The following is a 16,128-nucleotide window of genomic DNA, read 5'->3' on the forward strand; positions in this document are numbered from 1 at the left end:
AATACCAATACATTAAATAAGAATAAGCAAAGCTAAGGGGCCTACAATGTACAATCATGCTCGTTGATGGTAAACATTACTAAAAATTGTACTGTAATAAGTACTGGAAGAACTCTTTCGAACTTTTAAGATTATGTTTGTTTTAGGGTTAAAAGGCATAAATAAAATTAAAACGTATGCCTAAATCTATCCAATAAGATCATAAATTGTGTACTGGAAACCGTCCATAGGCCCACATGTCTAATATTTTCAGCAATCAGTTGTGACTATTTACAAAGGTAAACCTTTTAAACAGTATTAAGAGCCTTGATTATATCGCCGTTCTTTCGCAATATCTACCTAATCCATACATGTTTGTTGCAGGATTAAATCTTGCCCAATATAAGGCGTTCGTAGTAGGTAGTATCTTTTCAGACAATACTTACCTATGGCGGTTTATGTACGTGTACAACGCAACCAAGTCGAAAAGTGACCCTTATCTTATTTACCTTTAAATTAAATAAACACCCAAATATCAGTTGTTTTATTTTTAATATGTATATTGTACAATATATACCAATCAAAAAAATTACACAGGTATGTCATATTCATCCAGAACAGTACACTAATTTACATTAACAAGTGGCATATTATATTGTAAATAACAAATATATGCACTATCTAATTATCTGCATTTTGATATGATTTTATTTTAGTAAACTTAGAAGACATAGATAGGGAACAAAGAGAATATAAGCAGTTGTTTTTGATATCTTCAGATTTGTTCATCATTTTGATTAACATTGTTTTAACATCGCTTTTAAATTGTCCGTCCATGTTTCAATTTTTTTCAATAAACCGCGAGTGATAATTTGAATTGACGTACGCAGGGCGCGCTCAGCGGAAAAAAAAATCTGTTGGTTCGATGTACATTTCTGCTTTTCTTAGTGCAATACTGCTCTTTGAGTGTTGCCCTACTTTAGTTTGCTTTACATTGCTACTGACAAGATTTGGTTGACGGACTATAGTTGAGTTGGTGAATTAAAGCTGGTCAACCAAATCATGTCAGTAAAAAAAGGCGCGAAATTCAAATTTTCTATGGGACGATATCCATTCGCGCCTACATTTTTCAAATTTACCACCTTTTACTACTCTCAAGATCTAGTTGACCAAGTATAAGTATTATTTTTAGTAAGTTTTTACTTATAGCTGGTCAACCAAATCTTGTCAGTAAAAAAAGGCGCGAAATTCAAATTTTCTATGGGACGATATCCCTTCGCGCCTACATTTTTCAAATTTGCCGCATTTTTCTACTGTCAAGATCTGGTTGATCAAGTATACTAAAAATAATACTTAATTCACTAGACAAAATAGTAATGTGAAGAAAAAATACCTAGACTGCTGTTAAGGAAAACTAGATTAGACAAAGACAATCTAACAACAGCAGTTAACAAACTTCAAGTGTAACATTCAATAACGGAATCTCCACAACAAACCATAATACATTGATTTTTAGAACAGCAAAATAACGGTTGCATATGTGCACAGCAGTAAAACGTAGTGATTATATTCTCTTTGCTGCACCGGGATCAGTTGTTTTGGAGGCTGTCACACTTTGGTTCACGGTGCCAGAGAAATACTTAATTAAGTACGACATTAAATAAAGGTTACAAAACTAAGATTTGAAAGGAATAGTAAAAAACTTCACTCTAGTTTTCATTTTATTATCAACTATCGTATACATACATATAAGCACTTTTAATAACATAATATTCTATAAATAAGTTATGTTGTCTTTATGAAAAAAGCACCATAGATATACTTTAAGGTGCTACGATACAGCCACAAAGACCCCGATCCCGACTCCCGAATCACCGATAAGTTTTATATTTGACACTTTTCTCACGCTGCGAAAAGGCGCTGCCTGTCTTAAAATACTATGGCAGCGGTTCTGTCTTTTTTTTGACGGAATCCTTTTGGAAAGCGAAATACTTGATGGAACCCTACAATAAAACAGTTTTTAGAAGTGTATTTTTTTTATTAAATAAGCATAATTCTTAATTCTTGCGGAACCCCTGCAGGGGTGTCGCAGAACCCCAGGGTTCCGCGGAACACACTTTGAGAATGGCTGTACTATGGAGTGTAGTGTGCTCAGTGCTGTCAACTACTCGGTGCGGGTGCACCGGGTAATGACGTGTCATCGTGGAGTGTAATTGTATTACCCGGTGGTCGGCCCCGTCGGCGTTGTCGTGCGTCAACAGTCGTGTCGTTGTTTGTCTCTAGTCTTGTCCATTCGTCAATTGTCCTAGTCACGACAGCGGGTCATCTGACACTCCACCTTTCTGGGGGTGTGAGGCCATTTCAGGGCGAGGCCCTCTTTGGTATCCTCCCATCTTGAGGTCTCGCTGACCAGCAGGATATCTACGTTCTGCTCGCGGAGGAAGTGGCGGAGCAGAGCTATCTTGCCGGTCAGTCAGGTCAGTGACTGAGCGTTCCAGTAAACAATCCTCAGCTTGCGAGTGAACTTGCCGGTGGGGATAATGCAGTCTTCGTAAGGGCCTTTGAGACCGCTTCTGGTCCCCGGGCGGCCGCTGCCAGGAAGAGGGCGGCTATCATAGCAGACAGGTCGCCTTGAGCCGCTGTGGATGGTGTTGCGCTTCTAGAGCTGGAGCTTCTTTGTTTGGGAGCGTTGGCCGGCGCCATCAGGGCACCTGGCGCCGACTCATCCACCATGGGTTTGGAGACGCTCGCCTTCATCGTTGATCCAGGTTTCTGGGGCACGGTGTGTGCCTTACTGCTCGCCTTCCAGTTGCGTGCCTCGCGGATGTAGACCGGGCATTTGCGGTAGTTGAAATGAAATGTTTATTTGCCAGAATACGTTACAATTAGGTCTTAATACAGTTTTAGCATCAGTATTCAGTCGACATAAAGCCAACATGCAAAATGTTTGTAAATTATAATACGGCCGGTTGGCCGGGTGAGGCCCCGCGCAGTTGGCACACGTGCAGGGGTCTTCTCTTGGCCTGGAGCATTCACTTGGTGGATGGGGTCTGCACCGCGCAAGCACTTCTGCGGCCTGTGACACCCCTTGGAGTGGTGTCTGAACCCCTGACAGTTAATTGTGGCACTGCGGGGGGCCAGTCTTCCCTCTCCACGGAGCTCATGCACAAGAGCTCCTTCACCCCCTAGATTGCAGTGAACTCGCGTGGGGGGCCTGAGAGCTGCACGAAGTACACGCAGCCCGGCTTGTCCCCCCAGGCGTTTATCTGCTTGATGTGAGCTGCCGGGTACCCGAGCTCAATGCATGCGGGAAAAATCCTGATTCCCGACTACCCTCCCCCTCCCCGGCGGCAGCGGTGATGCTCCCCGCCTCTGTGAAGTCGATCTCGATGTTGGGGGTAGACTGCGGGATCGAGATCGCGATCTACCCACATGCTGTTGCTTCTTTCCCTCCATGGGGCTTTACTGGATGTAGGCGGCTTTACGTTTCTCGTCGCCGGCTGGGGCCAGACCCCGCATTCCCTAGCCCGGGGCGTCCGTTTTAGCGGGACCGGGGTCGTGAGATGCGGTGAGGGCTAAACCGGCGACGGTGCTTCTTCTGTAATCCCCTCCGGCTAAGGCCGGGCCGCCGTATTCAGTAGTTTATTTTGTTAAAAATAATTACTGAATGAGTGAAATTGCAGAGACGTCTGTACAGCTCCGATCCGTATGCGATCCTGTCCTAGTCATGTAGCCGGTCGTGTCATTTAAAACGTCCTTAGGTCGGGGAACTTCTCTACCCCTAGGCCGCTTTCGTCGTCTTGTGCCCGTCGGTTGGCTCGCGGCAGTCTCGGTCATGTTGGTAAGAGCGGGGTTAGTGCCATCGGTTTGGGAGAAGGCGAGGCTGTGCGCGGCCGCCATTTCGTTTGTGTCCTGGTCCGCTTGTGACGTGGGATGTCTTGTTGTGGGTCTGGTATTTTTTTTTTTACTGTACGCTGCAGCATTCCGAGGAATTTGGCTGGAGGTCCTGGCTGCGGCTGGGAGGACTCCGTTTTTGGGCCTCCCGAACCGCCGATAAATATTTGTCGAGGGCACTCGAAGCGCGCGGGCGCCGCGAGGCAGTGTGTGGGTGAGTCAGAGTTTAATTAGTTGTCTTGAAAGGTGTAGAGCGTAGTGTGATTTTCAACTACTCGGTGCGGTCGCACCGAGTAGTTGAGTGTCGTCGTGTAGTGTATCTGAGTTTCGCGGTGGTCGACCACGTCGTCGGCGATGAGGTCGAGTGTGGGAGTCAATTGTCGTGTCGTTAGTCGTGTCTTGTCTCTGTCTTGTCCATTTGTCGATAGTCTGTGTCATGTAGTCTGTCGTGTCGTTTAGGACGTCCTTGGGGCGGCGAACTGCGCTCCCTTTCTGTTGTTGTCTGCTGTTTTAGTCGTCACTTGTCTGTCTGCTGTCGTGAGCGTGGGGCTGAGGGCGTCTTCTGTCTCGCTGTCGTCTGGTAGGGGAGGCCTGGTGAGAGCGCATCGTCGGGTGTCTTTAGGAGGGTCGGGTTTAGGGTAGGTTATGTAGTTTACGGATGCTTGAACTAAGGAGTTGGGGTGGTGGGGGGCGTTGTTAAAGTAGTGGCGGGAGGCTTTTCTGATAAATTCGTATACTGTGGGGAGTTGTGATTCGAAGTGAATATCTTGATTACGGGCGTACTAAGGCGCCTTTAAAAAGCGTCTTAATAGTTTGTATTGGAGAGTTTGTAGGGGTTGTAGGCGTTTTTCTCCGAGGTAGGAAAAAGTGGGGCATGCGTAGGAGAAGATTGGTCGGATGACAGTTTTGTAGAGATGTAGTTTGTTGCGTGTGGTGAGTTTGCTGTTTGTGTTAAGCATGGGGCCCAATCTGCCAGTGACAAATTGAGCCTTGGCTTTCATGTTGTGTAGATGTTGTCTAAATGTGAGGCGTTGGTCCAGAGTGACACCAAGGTATTTAACCTTGGTGTCAAACGGTATGAGTTTATTGTGTAGTGTAAACTGTGTCATGTCAGGTGTTGTGGTGGCTGTGGGGTGAAAGAGTATGGCGGCGCTCTTTTCCGGATTCAACTCGATCCTCCAGAGCTTACACAACTCCCCGAGGGAGGCGATGGCGGACTGGAGGTTCTTGTGAATCGCGGCGAGCTTTGTGTGTGTAGTAAATGGCTGTGTCGTCTGCGAAGAGTGCTAAGTGTACTGGGGGTGTTTTAGGTATGTCATTTGTGTAGAGTGAGTATAGGATTGGGGAAAGGACTGATCCCTGAGGAACCCCTGCTCGGATAGGGTGAGGGGCCGAGAGCGAGCCTTCGATTCTGTAGCGGAATTGGCGATCCGACAGAAAATCTCCTACAAGCTGTAAAAGACGGTCTGGCATGCCTAGTCGGTATAGCTTGTATACCAGGCCAGAATGCCAGACCCTGTCGAATGCCTTCGCTACGTCGAGAAAAACCGTCCAGAACGTGCTCGACGATCCTGTGGACCTGGTGTACGCAGGAGTGCTTGGATCTGAACCCAAACTGCTCCTGTATGAGGATGTCCTCCTCATGGCACCAGGTCTGGATGCGAGTCAGGACGATTCTTTCGTAGAGTTTCCCCAGGGTGCTCAGCAGGCTAATGGAGTCTGTAGGAAGCGGGTTCTGTCCTGGGTTTGCCGGGTTTGGGGATGCCTATTACCGTCGCTAACTTCCAGGACTTGGGGAAGTGGCTGTTAGCGAGGGCCGAGTTGAATGTCAAGTATTACACAGAAGTGAGACTCAGGAAGCATTTTCAACAGTCTGTTAGGGATGCCATCCGGGCCGGGTGCTTTCCTGGGTCTCAGCTGTCTTATGTAATACGCCAGGTCTTCCGGAGTGACTAGTCGAATGGGGGGGTCTTTAAGAGGGGAGGGCAGTAATTTGTCCACAGCAGTCTCGACGAGTGCGATGTGGTCGTTGTCCACTATCTTGGTATTGGGGGTGCATTGCTCGGCTAGGCTTTTGGCGAGGCACTCTGCCTTCTCCTCGTCTTCAAACGCTGGTGTGGGGTGGTCTGGTCTGTTGAGTGGGGGTATGGTGGTATATATAATATTTCGCCAGTCTCCAATAGGGCTGGTGACTTGGCGAGATATTCCCTAGCAGCTCGTCGAATTTGTTCGCCCGAAAAGCGGCGACGCCCTCTTTGACCTGTCTTTGGAGGGTCCTCAGTGAGCACCGATTCTCGGGCGAGGGAAAACGGGAGTAACTTCGTAGAGCTGCGTTCTTCCTGTCCAACAGTCTCCTCAAGCTGTCAGGTTTCGGGTACGTCGTCAAATTTATGGCTTGGATTACTAGCGGGGTTGGGTGGTGGGGGGAATTGTCGAAGTAGTGACGGGAAGCGTTTTGTGCGATTGATATATGGTAGGGAGTTGACTTCGGTAGTGATTATGTGTATTCCGTATATATTACCTACCAAGGCGCGTTTAGTATACGCCTAAGTAGTTTATTTTGGAGCGTCTGCGGGAGTTGGAGCCGTTTCTCCGCTAGGAAGAAGGGGGGCACACATGAGAAGATGGGCCTTATGAACTGTCTTATAGAGATGGTGTTTATTGTCTGCCCACGACTATCTGAGCCTTTGCCTTCACCTTCCTTATGTAAGGTCAGTCAGTCTTTGGTCTAGTGTGACCCCAAGATTTTTATCTTACCTTTTGGTCCATACCTTTTGACACCAAGAGTTTGTTGTGGAGGGTGATTGGAGTCATATTGGGGAGGGTAGGTGAGGAGGGGTGGAAAACTATTGCCGTACTCTTCTACGGATTTACTTCGATCCTACAGAGCTTGCACCATTCCCCGAGGCAATCGCTGGCGCTCTGTAGGTTCTTGCGAATCACGGAGAAAGTGGTGTACGTGTGGAAGATTGCTGTATCGACAGCGAAGAGTGCTAATTGTACTGGGGGTGATTTTGGGATGTCATTTGTGTACAGAGAGTATGTATAGAAGGGGTGAGAGCTGAGCCCTGAGGAATCCCTGCTCGGATGGGGTGAGCGGCCGAGAACAATGGGTTGGCCGCAAAGGGTACGTTCAGAGGGCCTACCGCGAGCCACGTTCGACTTGTTGCCTCTCTGTCACACTACGTACGAATTTACAAGTGCGACAGAGAGGCAGGGAGGAGTATGAGTATGACTTTAATTTTAAAGTTAACAACGACTCCATAGCTCACTTTAGTCTTACCGTGCTAAAAATACTCCGAAGCCTGGTGATTACTATTATAATAGGCCTGATGACAGTAACAAAGAATCATGGAAATAATGGTTTCAAAGAAATATATATGTTAATATGGTTCAAAAAAAATGGCCCAATCTCAGTATAAACATTAGGATTAATAATATATTCAATAAAATAAAAGTGCAAAATTCTCCAATCAGCCATTTTGACTGAAACGCCAATCAGAAGCGAGCTAAGGAGTGACGTCATCAATCCATGACGTATTTCTTAGAGCAGCATAGACAACCTCATTGACCGTAATCCATACATCCTCACCAAAGAGTTTAGAGGTTTAAAAAAAATATTATTTCGCCACTAAACATTCATTACGTCCAAAAAATATTATTACACGATGTAAAGCAAATATTTATTTGTTATAAAATAAATAAAATGCTAAATAATACGATATTTCACCAAAAACTTTTTTAATTATTTGGCTGAATGGAACTATCATTGCCATGTTGGCTGTCGTAACCAGTAAAAATGAAAAATTAAAAAGTAAAAACGGCGCTCGGTGATTTTCACTCAGAATTTGCATGTATCTAAATAATTCATCTTAAATTGCAACCGTGTGAGAGTTTTTGTATAAAATGAGTTATTGTGATTAATGTTTGTAATGTATTTATCATCCCTAATCATAATTATATGGTGCTGAATTAACAATATCATTCGGATTCAAGGGAAAATTCGTAACTGTAAGTATGTAAACAATGTCTATCACCCTTCCACCAACTAATTAATGACGTCACAAATGGCTTGCAAGGCGTTTTCGCGCGAGGTTTAATCTAGCTATAAAAAAATGCAATTATTTATGTTAAATCTTATGAGTATAGCTGAAATATTGTGTTTTTCGGAACCAATACAAGTGTACCGACAATAATAAAAGGGATTTCAAAATTTGTCATCAGGCCTATAATACAAACTTATCGATCGTTTCAAGTTAACGTGTATCGTAGTTTTAACGGTGGTTGTAGAAGCACGATATGTCGATAATTCACATACACATCTTATTAAAAATTACATACATATATATGGTACACAGTTTTAATTTAGCTATTATCTGAAAATTCTTTTAGTTTAATATATTTTGTGGGTTTCTCATGATGGACTCGTATAAGATGTCGCCTGATTCCATCGTGTCGATGGAATTTCTTATGACAAACAGAACAATCGTACGGCCTCTCGCCAGTGTGTACACGAAAATGCGTCTTTAGTTCTGCAAGAACTGGAAAATTCTTCCCGCATACATCACAAGTGTGCGGTCTCTCTCTAAGGTGGAGTCTCCGGATATGAACTGTTAAAGCAGATTTATGTCTGAATTGCTGGCCGCACACTTCACAAGAGTGTTGCTTAAAGTCCTCGTGAACTTTCATGTGGTCTTGTAAGCATTTGCTCAGTCTGAATGCCTTGCTACATATTGCGCAGGCGAATGGTCTTTCTTCATTATGGGTTTCTCTGTGAGCTCTTAAAGTACTTTTCAGTGTGAATCGCTTGCTACATATTTCGCACATGTGTGGCTTTTTCCCCATATGTATATCTATATGTTTAGTTAAAGAACTCTTTAGTGAAAATTGTTTCCCGCAGATATCACAACTGAATTCCTTTTCACCTGTGTGTGTTTGGAGATGTCTTTTTAATGCGGATTTAAATTTGAATTGCTTGTTGCATAGTTCACATGAATAGGACGGGACGGGTTGATTAGGGCGGTCTAGAACTTGGCCGTGTCTAACTATTAAATGACTCTTTAAGCCACATTTATACGAGAACTTCCTTTGGCAAATTTCGCAGGAATAAGGCTTTTCACCAGTGTGTACGCGCATATGTTTTATCAATGCTTCTTTTTGTATGAACCTTTTGCTGCAGACATCACAAGAAAAGCTGTAATCCCCCGAGTGAATTTTAGAATGTAGTTTTAAAACACTTTTCGTAGTATATTTTTTATGACATATCTCGCATGTGAACGGTTTTCCTCCCATGTGAACAAATTTATGAGTATCCAAGCTGGACTTTGAAGCGAATTTCCTTTCGCAGATGTCGCAGGAGAATTGATAATTCCCCGTGTGGTTTTTGAGATGAGCTGTTAAGTTACATTTTTCTGCAAATTGTTTTTTACATATATCACAGGTGTGGGGTTTTTCTCCGAGATCTTTTGAACGATAAATTGAGTTACTTGCTGTTTCTTTTTTACGTGCAGGCAGTTCTCCTGGTTCAAGACTATTACTTTCAGATTTCAAATGTATCTTCAAATGAACATTTAAGCTGCCTTTTTGTCTAAATTGTTTGTTGCACACCTTGCACGTGTGAGGTTTTTCACCGGTGTGTATCAACATGTGTTTGCTCCAATGAGATTTTTGTGTAAATCGCGTGTCACACTTGTCACAGGAGAATTTAAAGTCGCCCATGTGGTATTTGAAGTGAGCGTTCAAGTTGCCTTTTTGTGCGAATTTTTTGTTGCATATGTTGCACGAGTACGGTTTCTCTCCAGTGTGTATTCGACGGTGAACTTTGAGCCTTGATTGGTGGTCGAATGATTTTTGGCAAATGTCGCAAGTGTGCGCTGCGTCGATGGATGTGGCAGCTGGTTCTGGCGAGTCGCAGATGGTTACGTCAGCAAGCGCTGACGTTGGTGCCCCGCCGTATAACGCCACTGAAATAAAAAAGAAATATTATCTAACACAAATCGACCCAGACGACGACATCCTACACACCACTTAGGAACAAATGTCCTTACCGGGATTTGAACCCGAGACCTTCAGCTTCGTAAACATAATGTTTATGTTTTGCAACACAAATGAAAATTAAAATTGCGGGTGATAAGCTGGATATTTTTATGGACGAGTCGTTGTGGCCGAGAGGTGTGTATTTCAGGCGCTTTGTCTCATTAAAAGATTGGCGTAATGAGTCACACATGCAACCCGTTGAGAGAGGAGCCCGAGTTAAGGAATCGCAAAATGAGTAGTCAACTATGCAGACTAATAAGTTTTAATTGCAAGTCGATGAAAAGGTCGATGCAGGGTGTGCAGGCATTGTGTGAGACGGCGGATGTCCTGGCGTTGCAGGAACACTGGTTGTTAGGACATGACTTGCCGATACTGGGAGTAGTGCACAGAGACTTTGCGTACACGGGGGTATCTGCGGTGGACGCCGGGGCTGGTATCCTTACTGGCCGTCCGCACGGTGGCGTAGCAATTTTGTGGCGAAAATCAGCCTTTAGGCAGGTGTCGGTTATTAAGTGTGAAAGTGTGCGCTTGGCAGCTATTAAAATCGAAATGCAGAACAGGTCTATGTTAGTGTTCAGCGTCTATATGCCAGTAAATGCGCTTGATAACCTACCAGTGTTCACAGAGTGTTTGGCCGAAATTAGTGCAATTAGCGAGGAAAATAGTGACGTTGAAGCGATTTTTGTACTAGGAGACTTTAATGCTCACCCTAATGAGTTATTTTGCAATGAGCTTCTGCATTTCTGTGCGAATCAAGACTGGTTTTGCGTTGACCTCGAGATGTTGGGCACTGATTCGGGTACACATACGTACACGAGTGAAGCCCATGGCTGTAGCAGGTGGTTGGACCACTGCATTGTAACAGAAGCAGCGAGGCAAACAGTCCGTAATGTAAAGATAAACTGTGAAATGTATTGGTCTGATCACCTGCCACTTATAGTTGAATGTGACATGAATATGGTCCAAATTAAATGTGATCCTGGCAGGCCGCGCCATGACGGTGTGGTGTGGGGTGAGAGACAAGCGGAGCAAACCGAACTATACCACTCGATCTGCCACGAGAAAATGAAGTTGCTTGACTTTCTGGCTGAATTAACGTCTTGTGCCGATAAGGTATGTAATGAGCCAAAACATAAACAAATCATTGACAGTATGTATAACTACATTATCAATACAATGACGGAGGCGGCTAGGAGGTCGAGTAGGAAGGGGAGAGGCAGACCGCGGGGGCATATAGCGGGGTGGAACAAATATGTCGCAGACGCTCACAGGGATGCTAGGATTAAGTTCTTAGCATGGGTAGGTGCTAATAAACCATCTGCGGGCTTCATTTACGAGGAAATGTGTGAAACTAGAAGGGTTTTTAAGTCACGGTTGAAATGGTGCCAGGATAGGCAGGATCAAATAAAAAGCGACATCCTGGCGTCAAATCAGACTAAAAAGGATTTCAAATCCTTCTGGAAAAACACAAATAAGTTTAGTGCTAGACCGAGTATCCCTGTGAGCGTCGGAGGTGAAAGCGATAAAAAACATATTGCCAATAATTTTAAGCGTGCGTTTGCAGTAAGTCCACTTATTAAGGACACGACCGGGGTGCTGGGACTATCGGCCCCCCCCCCCCGCACTGTAACCTTTATGGCCAAAGACGTCAAAGCCATCATAAAAAACATGCAGAGGGGTAAGTCCCCGGGGCATGATGGTCTCAGTATTGAGCACCTCAGGTATGCCGGTGTACACGTGCCACGCGTGCTGGCAATGTTTTTCACGCTTTGTATAAGGCACGCGTATCTTCCCGAACAGCTCACACGCACCGTTGTTGTGCCGCTTGCGAAAAACAGAACGGGAGACCTTTCTGATCTTGGGAATTATCGACCCATCTCACTTGCTACTATAATGGCTAAAGTGCTTGACGGCTTGCTTAATGCACAACTACAGAGCCATATAAAGTTGCACGACGCGCAATTCGGTTTTAGGCCTAGGCTGTCAACTGAAGCGGCGGTATTGTGCCTTAAGCAAGCTGTCAGGTACTACAGGGACAGAAACACGCCTGTGTACGCGTGTTTCCTGGACCTGTCAAAGGCCTTTGACCTGGTTGTTTACCACATACTGTGGGATAAACTAGCCAAATCGGGAATACCTAATGAATGCATAGTTTTGTTAAAATATTGGTATAACAATCAGGTCAACCAGGTGAGATGGGACGGGGTGTATTCAGACGAATACAAACTACTGTGTGGGGTTAGGCAGGGAGGGCTAACATCTCCCACCTTGTTTAACCTTTATGTCAACGAGCTTATTGGGAGGCTCAGCGATGAGCGTGTCGGATGCTATATTTGGGAAACTTGTTTTAACAATATAAGTTACGCGGACGACATGGCGTTGCTGAGCCCCTCAGTAAGTGCGTTGAAAAAGTTGATCGCCATATGTGAGGGTTACGCTGATCAGCATGGTCTTAGGTACAATTCAACCAAAAGTGAAATACTAATTTTTAAGGCTCCAAAGTATAACTCAGATCTAACTGTGCCTAAGATCGTGCTGGGAGGAGTACCCCTAAAAGTCGTGGGCAGCTTCAGATATCTAGGGCATATGCTCACCGGAGATCTGAAGGACGATATGGATCTTGAGCGTGAGAGGAGGGCCATGGCGGTAAGGGGCAATATGGTTGCCCGCAGATTTGCACGTTGTAATACACAAGTAAAGTTAACGCTCTTTAGGGCATATTGTCAAACTTTTTACACGTGCAGTCTGTGGGCAACATTTACACAGAGGGCGTATAACTCGCTGAGAGTTCAGTATAACAACGTCCTGAGGATGCTGTTGAAACTGCCAAAGCACTGTAGTGCCTCGGGCATGTTTGCAGAGGCGCGAGTGGATGACTTTTACGCAATTAGGCGTAAAAGAATAGCGTCTCTGCTGAAGCGCGTGCGTACCAGTGGCAACAGCCTCCTGAGGACGTTGGCCGAACGTCTGGACTGCCGCCTCACGAAATACTGGGTAGAGGTGGTGATAGGCAGGGCTAAATAACCCATTTTGCCCCGTGTTCCTCTCTACACGCAGTAATATTAAGGTAGTAAATATTAGTATATGTGTATAGTTATAAGTGTTTTTATGTAAGTACTAACATAGGATGTAAGTTTCTCTGGTTAACTAACAAAAATATGGATCTCATGGTCTGAAATAAACAAATTTTATTTATATTATTTATTTATTTAAAAGTTATGAAAACAAACTGTCAACCAATAATTTACAAGCTGCTCTCTCAGAGCGATCTTTAAATTGTTTCCCCGCCGTCATACAAGATATTTCTCATATTAATATGACATCTTGGTTTTACCTGATACTATCTCTCCATCAGGCATCTCAACATCAGATTTTTCCAATTTGATTTCACCTAAGGAAAAACAGCTATGTTAACCGCAATATATTAGATATACACTTTATTCAGGGGCCAAGGTAAATATTTACGTATTACAGCCTCAGTTCCACAGGCTCTCTCCAACTTTATATTTAGCTGCGTGCTGGTATCATCTGCACCAAAAAGATAAGAAAGTTAAGTGTCAGTGGCCTATGACCTATCTTCCTAAGGCCCGGCCATACAAATGAAAAATCCAAAAATTTGACGTAGCTTTCATTAAAAGTATTGCCTGTGCTAATTCTTGGGATTAAGTTTTTAAATTGGACCCCTACCTGTTTTAGCATCTAACTAAGACAATCCATGGAGATACAAGTACAGTGTGTATGACAAGAGCGTGACCAGTGTACATGTATATTTTAAGGATGTGGCACAGAAAAAAAAGTACTAGCTGAATAGAATGTTCTTTTGCCTACAATGCTTCGTAAAAAATAATAAAAATCTTTTGACAGTTTCCCACCTAAACTTCAATAAAAAAAGAATGACGCTTACGATTCACGTTATTATGAGGTAGTGTTCTTTTGTACGTACCCGAAAGGGCCCAAAATGTCACTAAACCAAGCTGATTGCATATAAATAAATCGAAGGCGTATTTAATTAAGTGGGTGAAGCATTATATGGAGTATAAAAATATTTACGATTTACCAGAATACGGGAAAAAATAAAAAAGACCTCTTCGACATGGGATTTAAAATGGGTCTTGCAGATGTTTTCAAAAAATTCACTTCTATCATTGCGTTCTGGGCCTTCTGGGCAAGAAAACTAAAGAAAAAAGGTTTGAAGATTTTCTAGATACAATCAGAAGGCGTTTAAATGAAAATGGTTTAAAATATCGCAATACAAGTTTTACCAGTCACGCTCTCTTATCGTACATAGTGTAAGTATGTAATTAAAATTAGAAACACCTCGACTTTTTTATGAAGCAGCAATATTATAATTTTTTTATGTGCCTCCCATAGGCATGTTAACCAAAAGGAAGGAATGGAGAAATCTGCATGCTTCTGGTAAGCTTTGGTAGCTTGTGTGGTTAACAGAGATTAGACCAGTATTCTAAAAGGTTGTTTGAGTCTTGCCCAAACTGTTTTTCCATCATAACTTTTTTTTTTTATCTACTTATTTAAAAGAAGCCTTTATCAAAAAGACATGTCGGCTCCGTTGGGCCTCTATAACAAAGAATTTCAACAAGTGTTACTAAACAAAAACATCAAAAAAACTGTACACAAATATTGCACTTTTTGACAGGGGTTCCACCAATATAGATTGGAAAACCCCAATATCCATTACTGTATAATCCCTACCTTGAAATAGTTGCGCCCTCTTGTCTCGAGTCCGGACACATTCCATTAGGAAGTGATGTACATCCTCGACAGAGTCGCATATATCGCAGTTGGGCGACTCTGCTTTCCTCATCAGATGAGCAAACATATTTAATGGAATATGACCGGACTGAAGCCTGTGAGCCATAACTTTAATTTAAAAATGATAACTTTTGCAATAATATTTTAGCATCATACTATTATAAAATGTGACTTTATAATTTAGATATTTTTTAAACACCATAAACATACATAACTGGTCCTACATATTTAATTAACTACCTACCTGTTTCATGCTTCTCCTTGAGGGTTATTTCCTCTATCTTATTTGTGTCAGATAGCTCTGTTTGCAGACACTCTCGCAGCTTTGCCTGACTGCACTTCACTTGCAGTTTAAAATCACTTGCATCTCTCAGGCGCCCGACACACTCCTCACAGATTCCATACTTATCATTTCCCAAGATCACCTGAAAGTTAACATTGTATCAAACCATTTGTATTAAACATAGCTTTGGTATATTCTTATTTGTCCTTGCCAGGCACAGATGAGAATCACCGTATTCATACAAATCATTCCCTCCTGTCCCCATCTTGTGTACGTTAGACGGGGACAAATGAGACTACACCTTAGATTCTCAAAATGGCTTGATAAATTCAATAAAGTTTCCTATCCAAGATCTTACAATATCATGGAGTTCTTAACTGAATCCTGGAAGCACCTAAAGTTAACCCAAAATTATGAACAGAATGCCCAATTTGTTAACTTTATTTATCATTAGTATTGGTTTCCTAACTGTTGTCCCTAGCAAAAAGAAATTTATTGATTGGTCGCTCATCACTGAAAAATTAAATATTTGACCGCCAAACCAATATCAGCAAACGATAGGTGTGGCTTTCAAACTCAAAACAACCAGTAGCTTAATTTGTTATTTGTGCAACTTAGCTTAACTCATAACCGAGTAATATGGTAAAACATAGGCCTCCTGAGACTCAGAGGCAGCTGTTATGTTTTTCAATTTGAAACCTTTAGTTAAACAATAAAAGTTCAAAACACATTGTGGAATATGTACAAAAAATTGTACTATGGGTCTCAGGTGGTTAAAACTCACTATTAGGATATCCGTGTATTGTGATACTTACATTTATGTCAAAGCATTCTCTTAGCATGTTGGAGTACACCTCCGTGTTGCCGTTATGGTTGTACAGCGTAGCGAGCCCCTTCTTCGGCGGGCGCAGCAGGCAGCAGGTACACGAGTGTAACTCCATTTTGACAACAAATACATCGACATTAATTGGCTAACGTAACGCCCTTGTTTTTTATGTATGAAGTTTATTCTTATTAGGAACGGAGCCATGAGCCTGATAAAGGATAAATTGCCGAAATTGCGGGTAAAAATTATGGACGTAAATAAAAGTCAAATTTCGATCAATGCATTTGCAAATGCAAATAAAGACCGTTCGGTTTCCACAAAACAAAAATTCCTGCAACTA

General features: G+C 43.1%; 1 protein-coding gene across 1 annotated transcript; it reads right to left on the bottom strand.

Moving 5' to 3' along the window:
• Positions 1–8,218: 8,218 nt before the first annotated feature.
• Positions 8,219–15,913, bottom strand: LOC134659665 (zinc finger protein 271-like). The gene is made up of 5 exons (XM_063515346.1): positions 15,778–15,913; positions 14,924–15,104; positions 13,375–13,437; positions 13,244–13,300; positions 8,219–9,836 (listed from the first exon to the last, which is right to left on the bottom strand). The coding sequence occupies exons 1-5, from the start codon at positions 15,901–15,903 to the stop codon at positions 8,239–8,241; spliced, it is 2,025 nt and encodes a 674-aa protein (XP_063371416.1). The 5' UTR covers positions 15,904–15,913; the 3' UTR covers positions 8,219–8,238.
• Between the last annotated feature and the right edge of the window lie 215 nt (positions 15,914–16,128).

The sequence above is a fragment of the Cydia amplana genome, chromosome 25 (genome assembly GCF_948474715.1).
Source record: "Cydia amplana chromosome 25, ilCydAmpl1.1, whole genome shotgun sequence".
NCBI lineage: Eukaryota > Metazoa > Arthropoda > Insecta > Lepidoptera > Tortricidae > Cydia > Cydia amplana.

Coding starts and splice junctions, on each gene's coding strand:
- LOC134659665 (XM_063515346.1), bottom strand. CDS start 15,903: ATGGAGTTACACTCGTGTACCTGCTGCCTGCTGCGCCCGCCGAAGAAG. Junction 13,301..13,374: donor TGGAACTGAGGCTGTAATAC/GTAAATATTTAC, acceptor GTTTTTCCTTAG/GTGAAATCAAATTGGAAAAA. Junction 9,837..13,243: donor TGATGGAGAGATAGTATCAG/GTAAAACCAAGA, acceptor TTTTTATTTCAG/TGGCGTTATACGGCGGGGCA.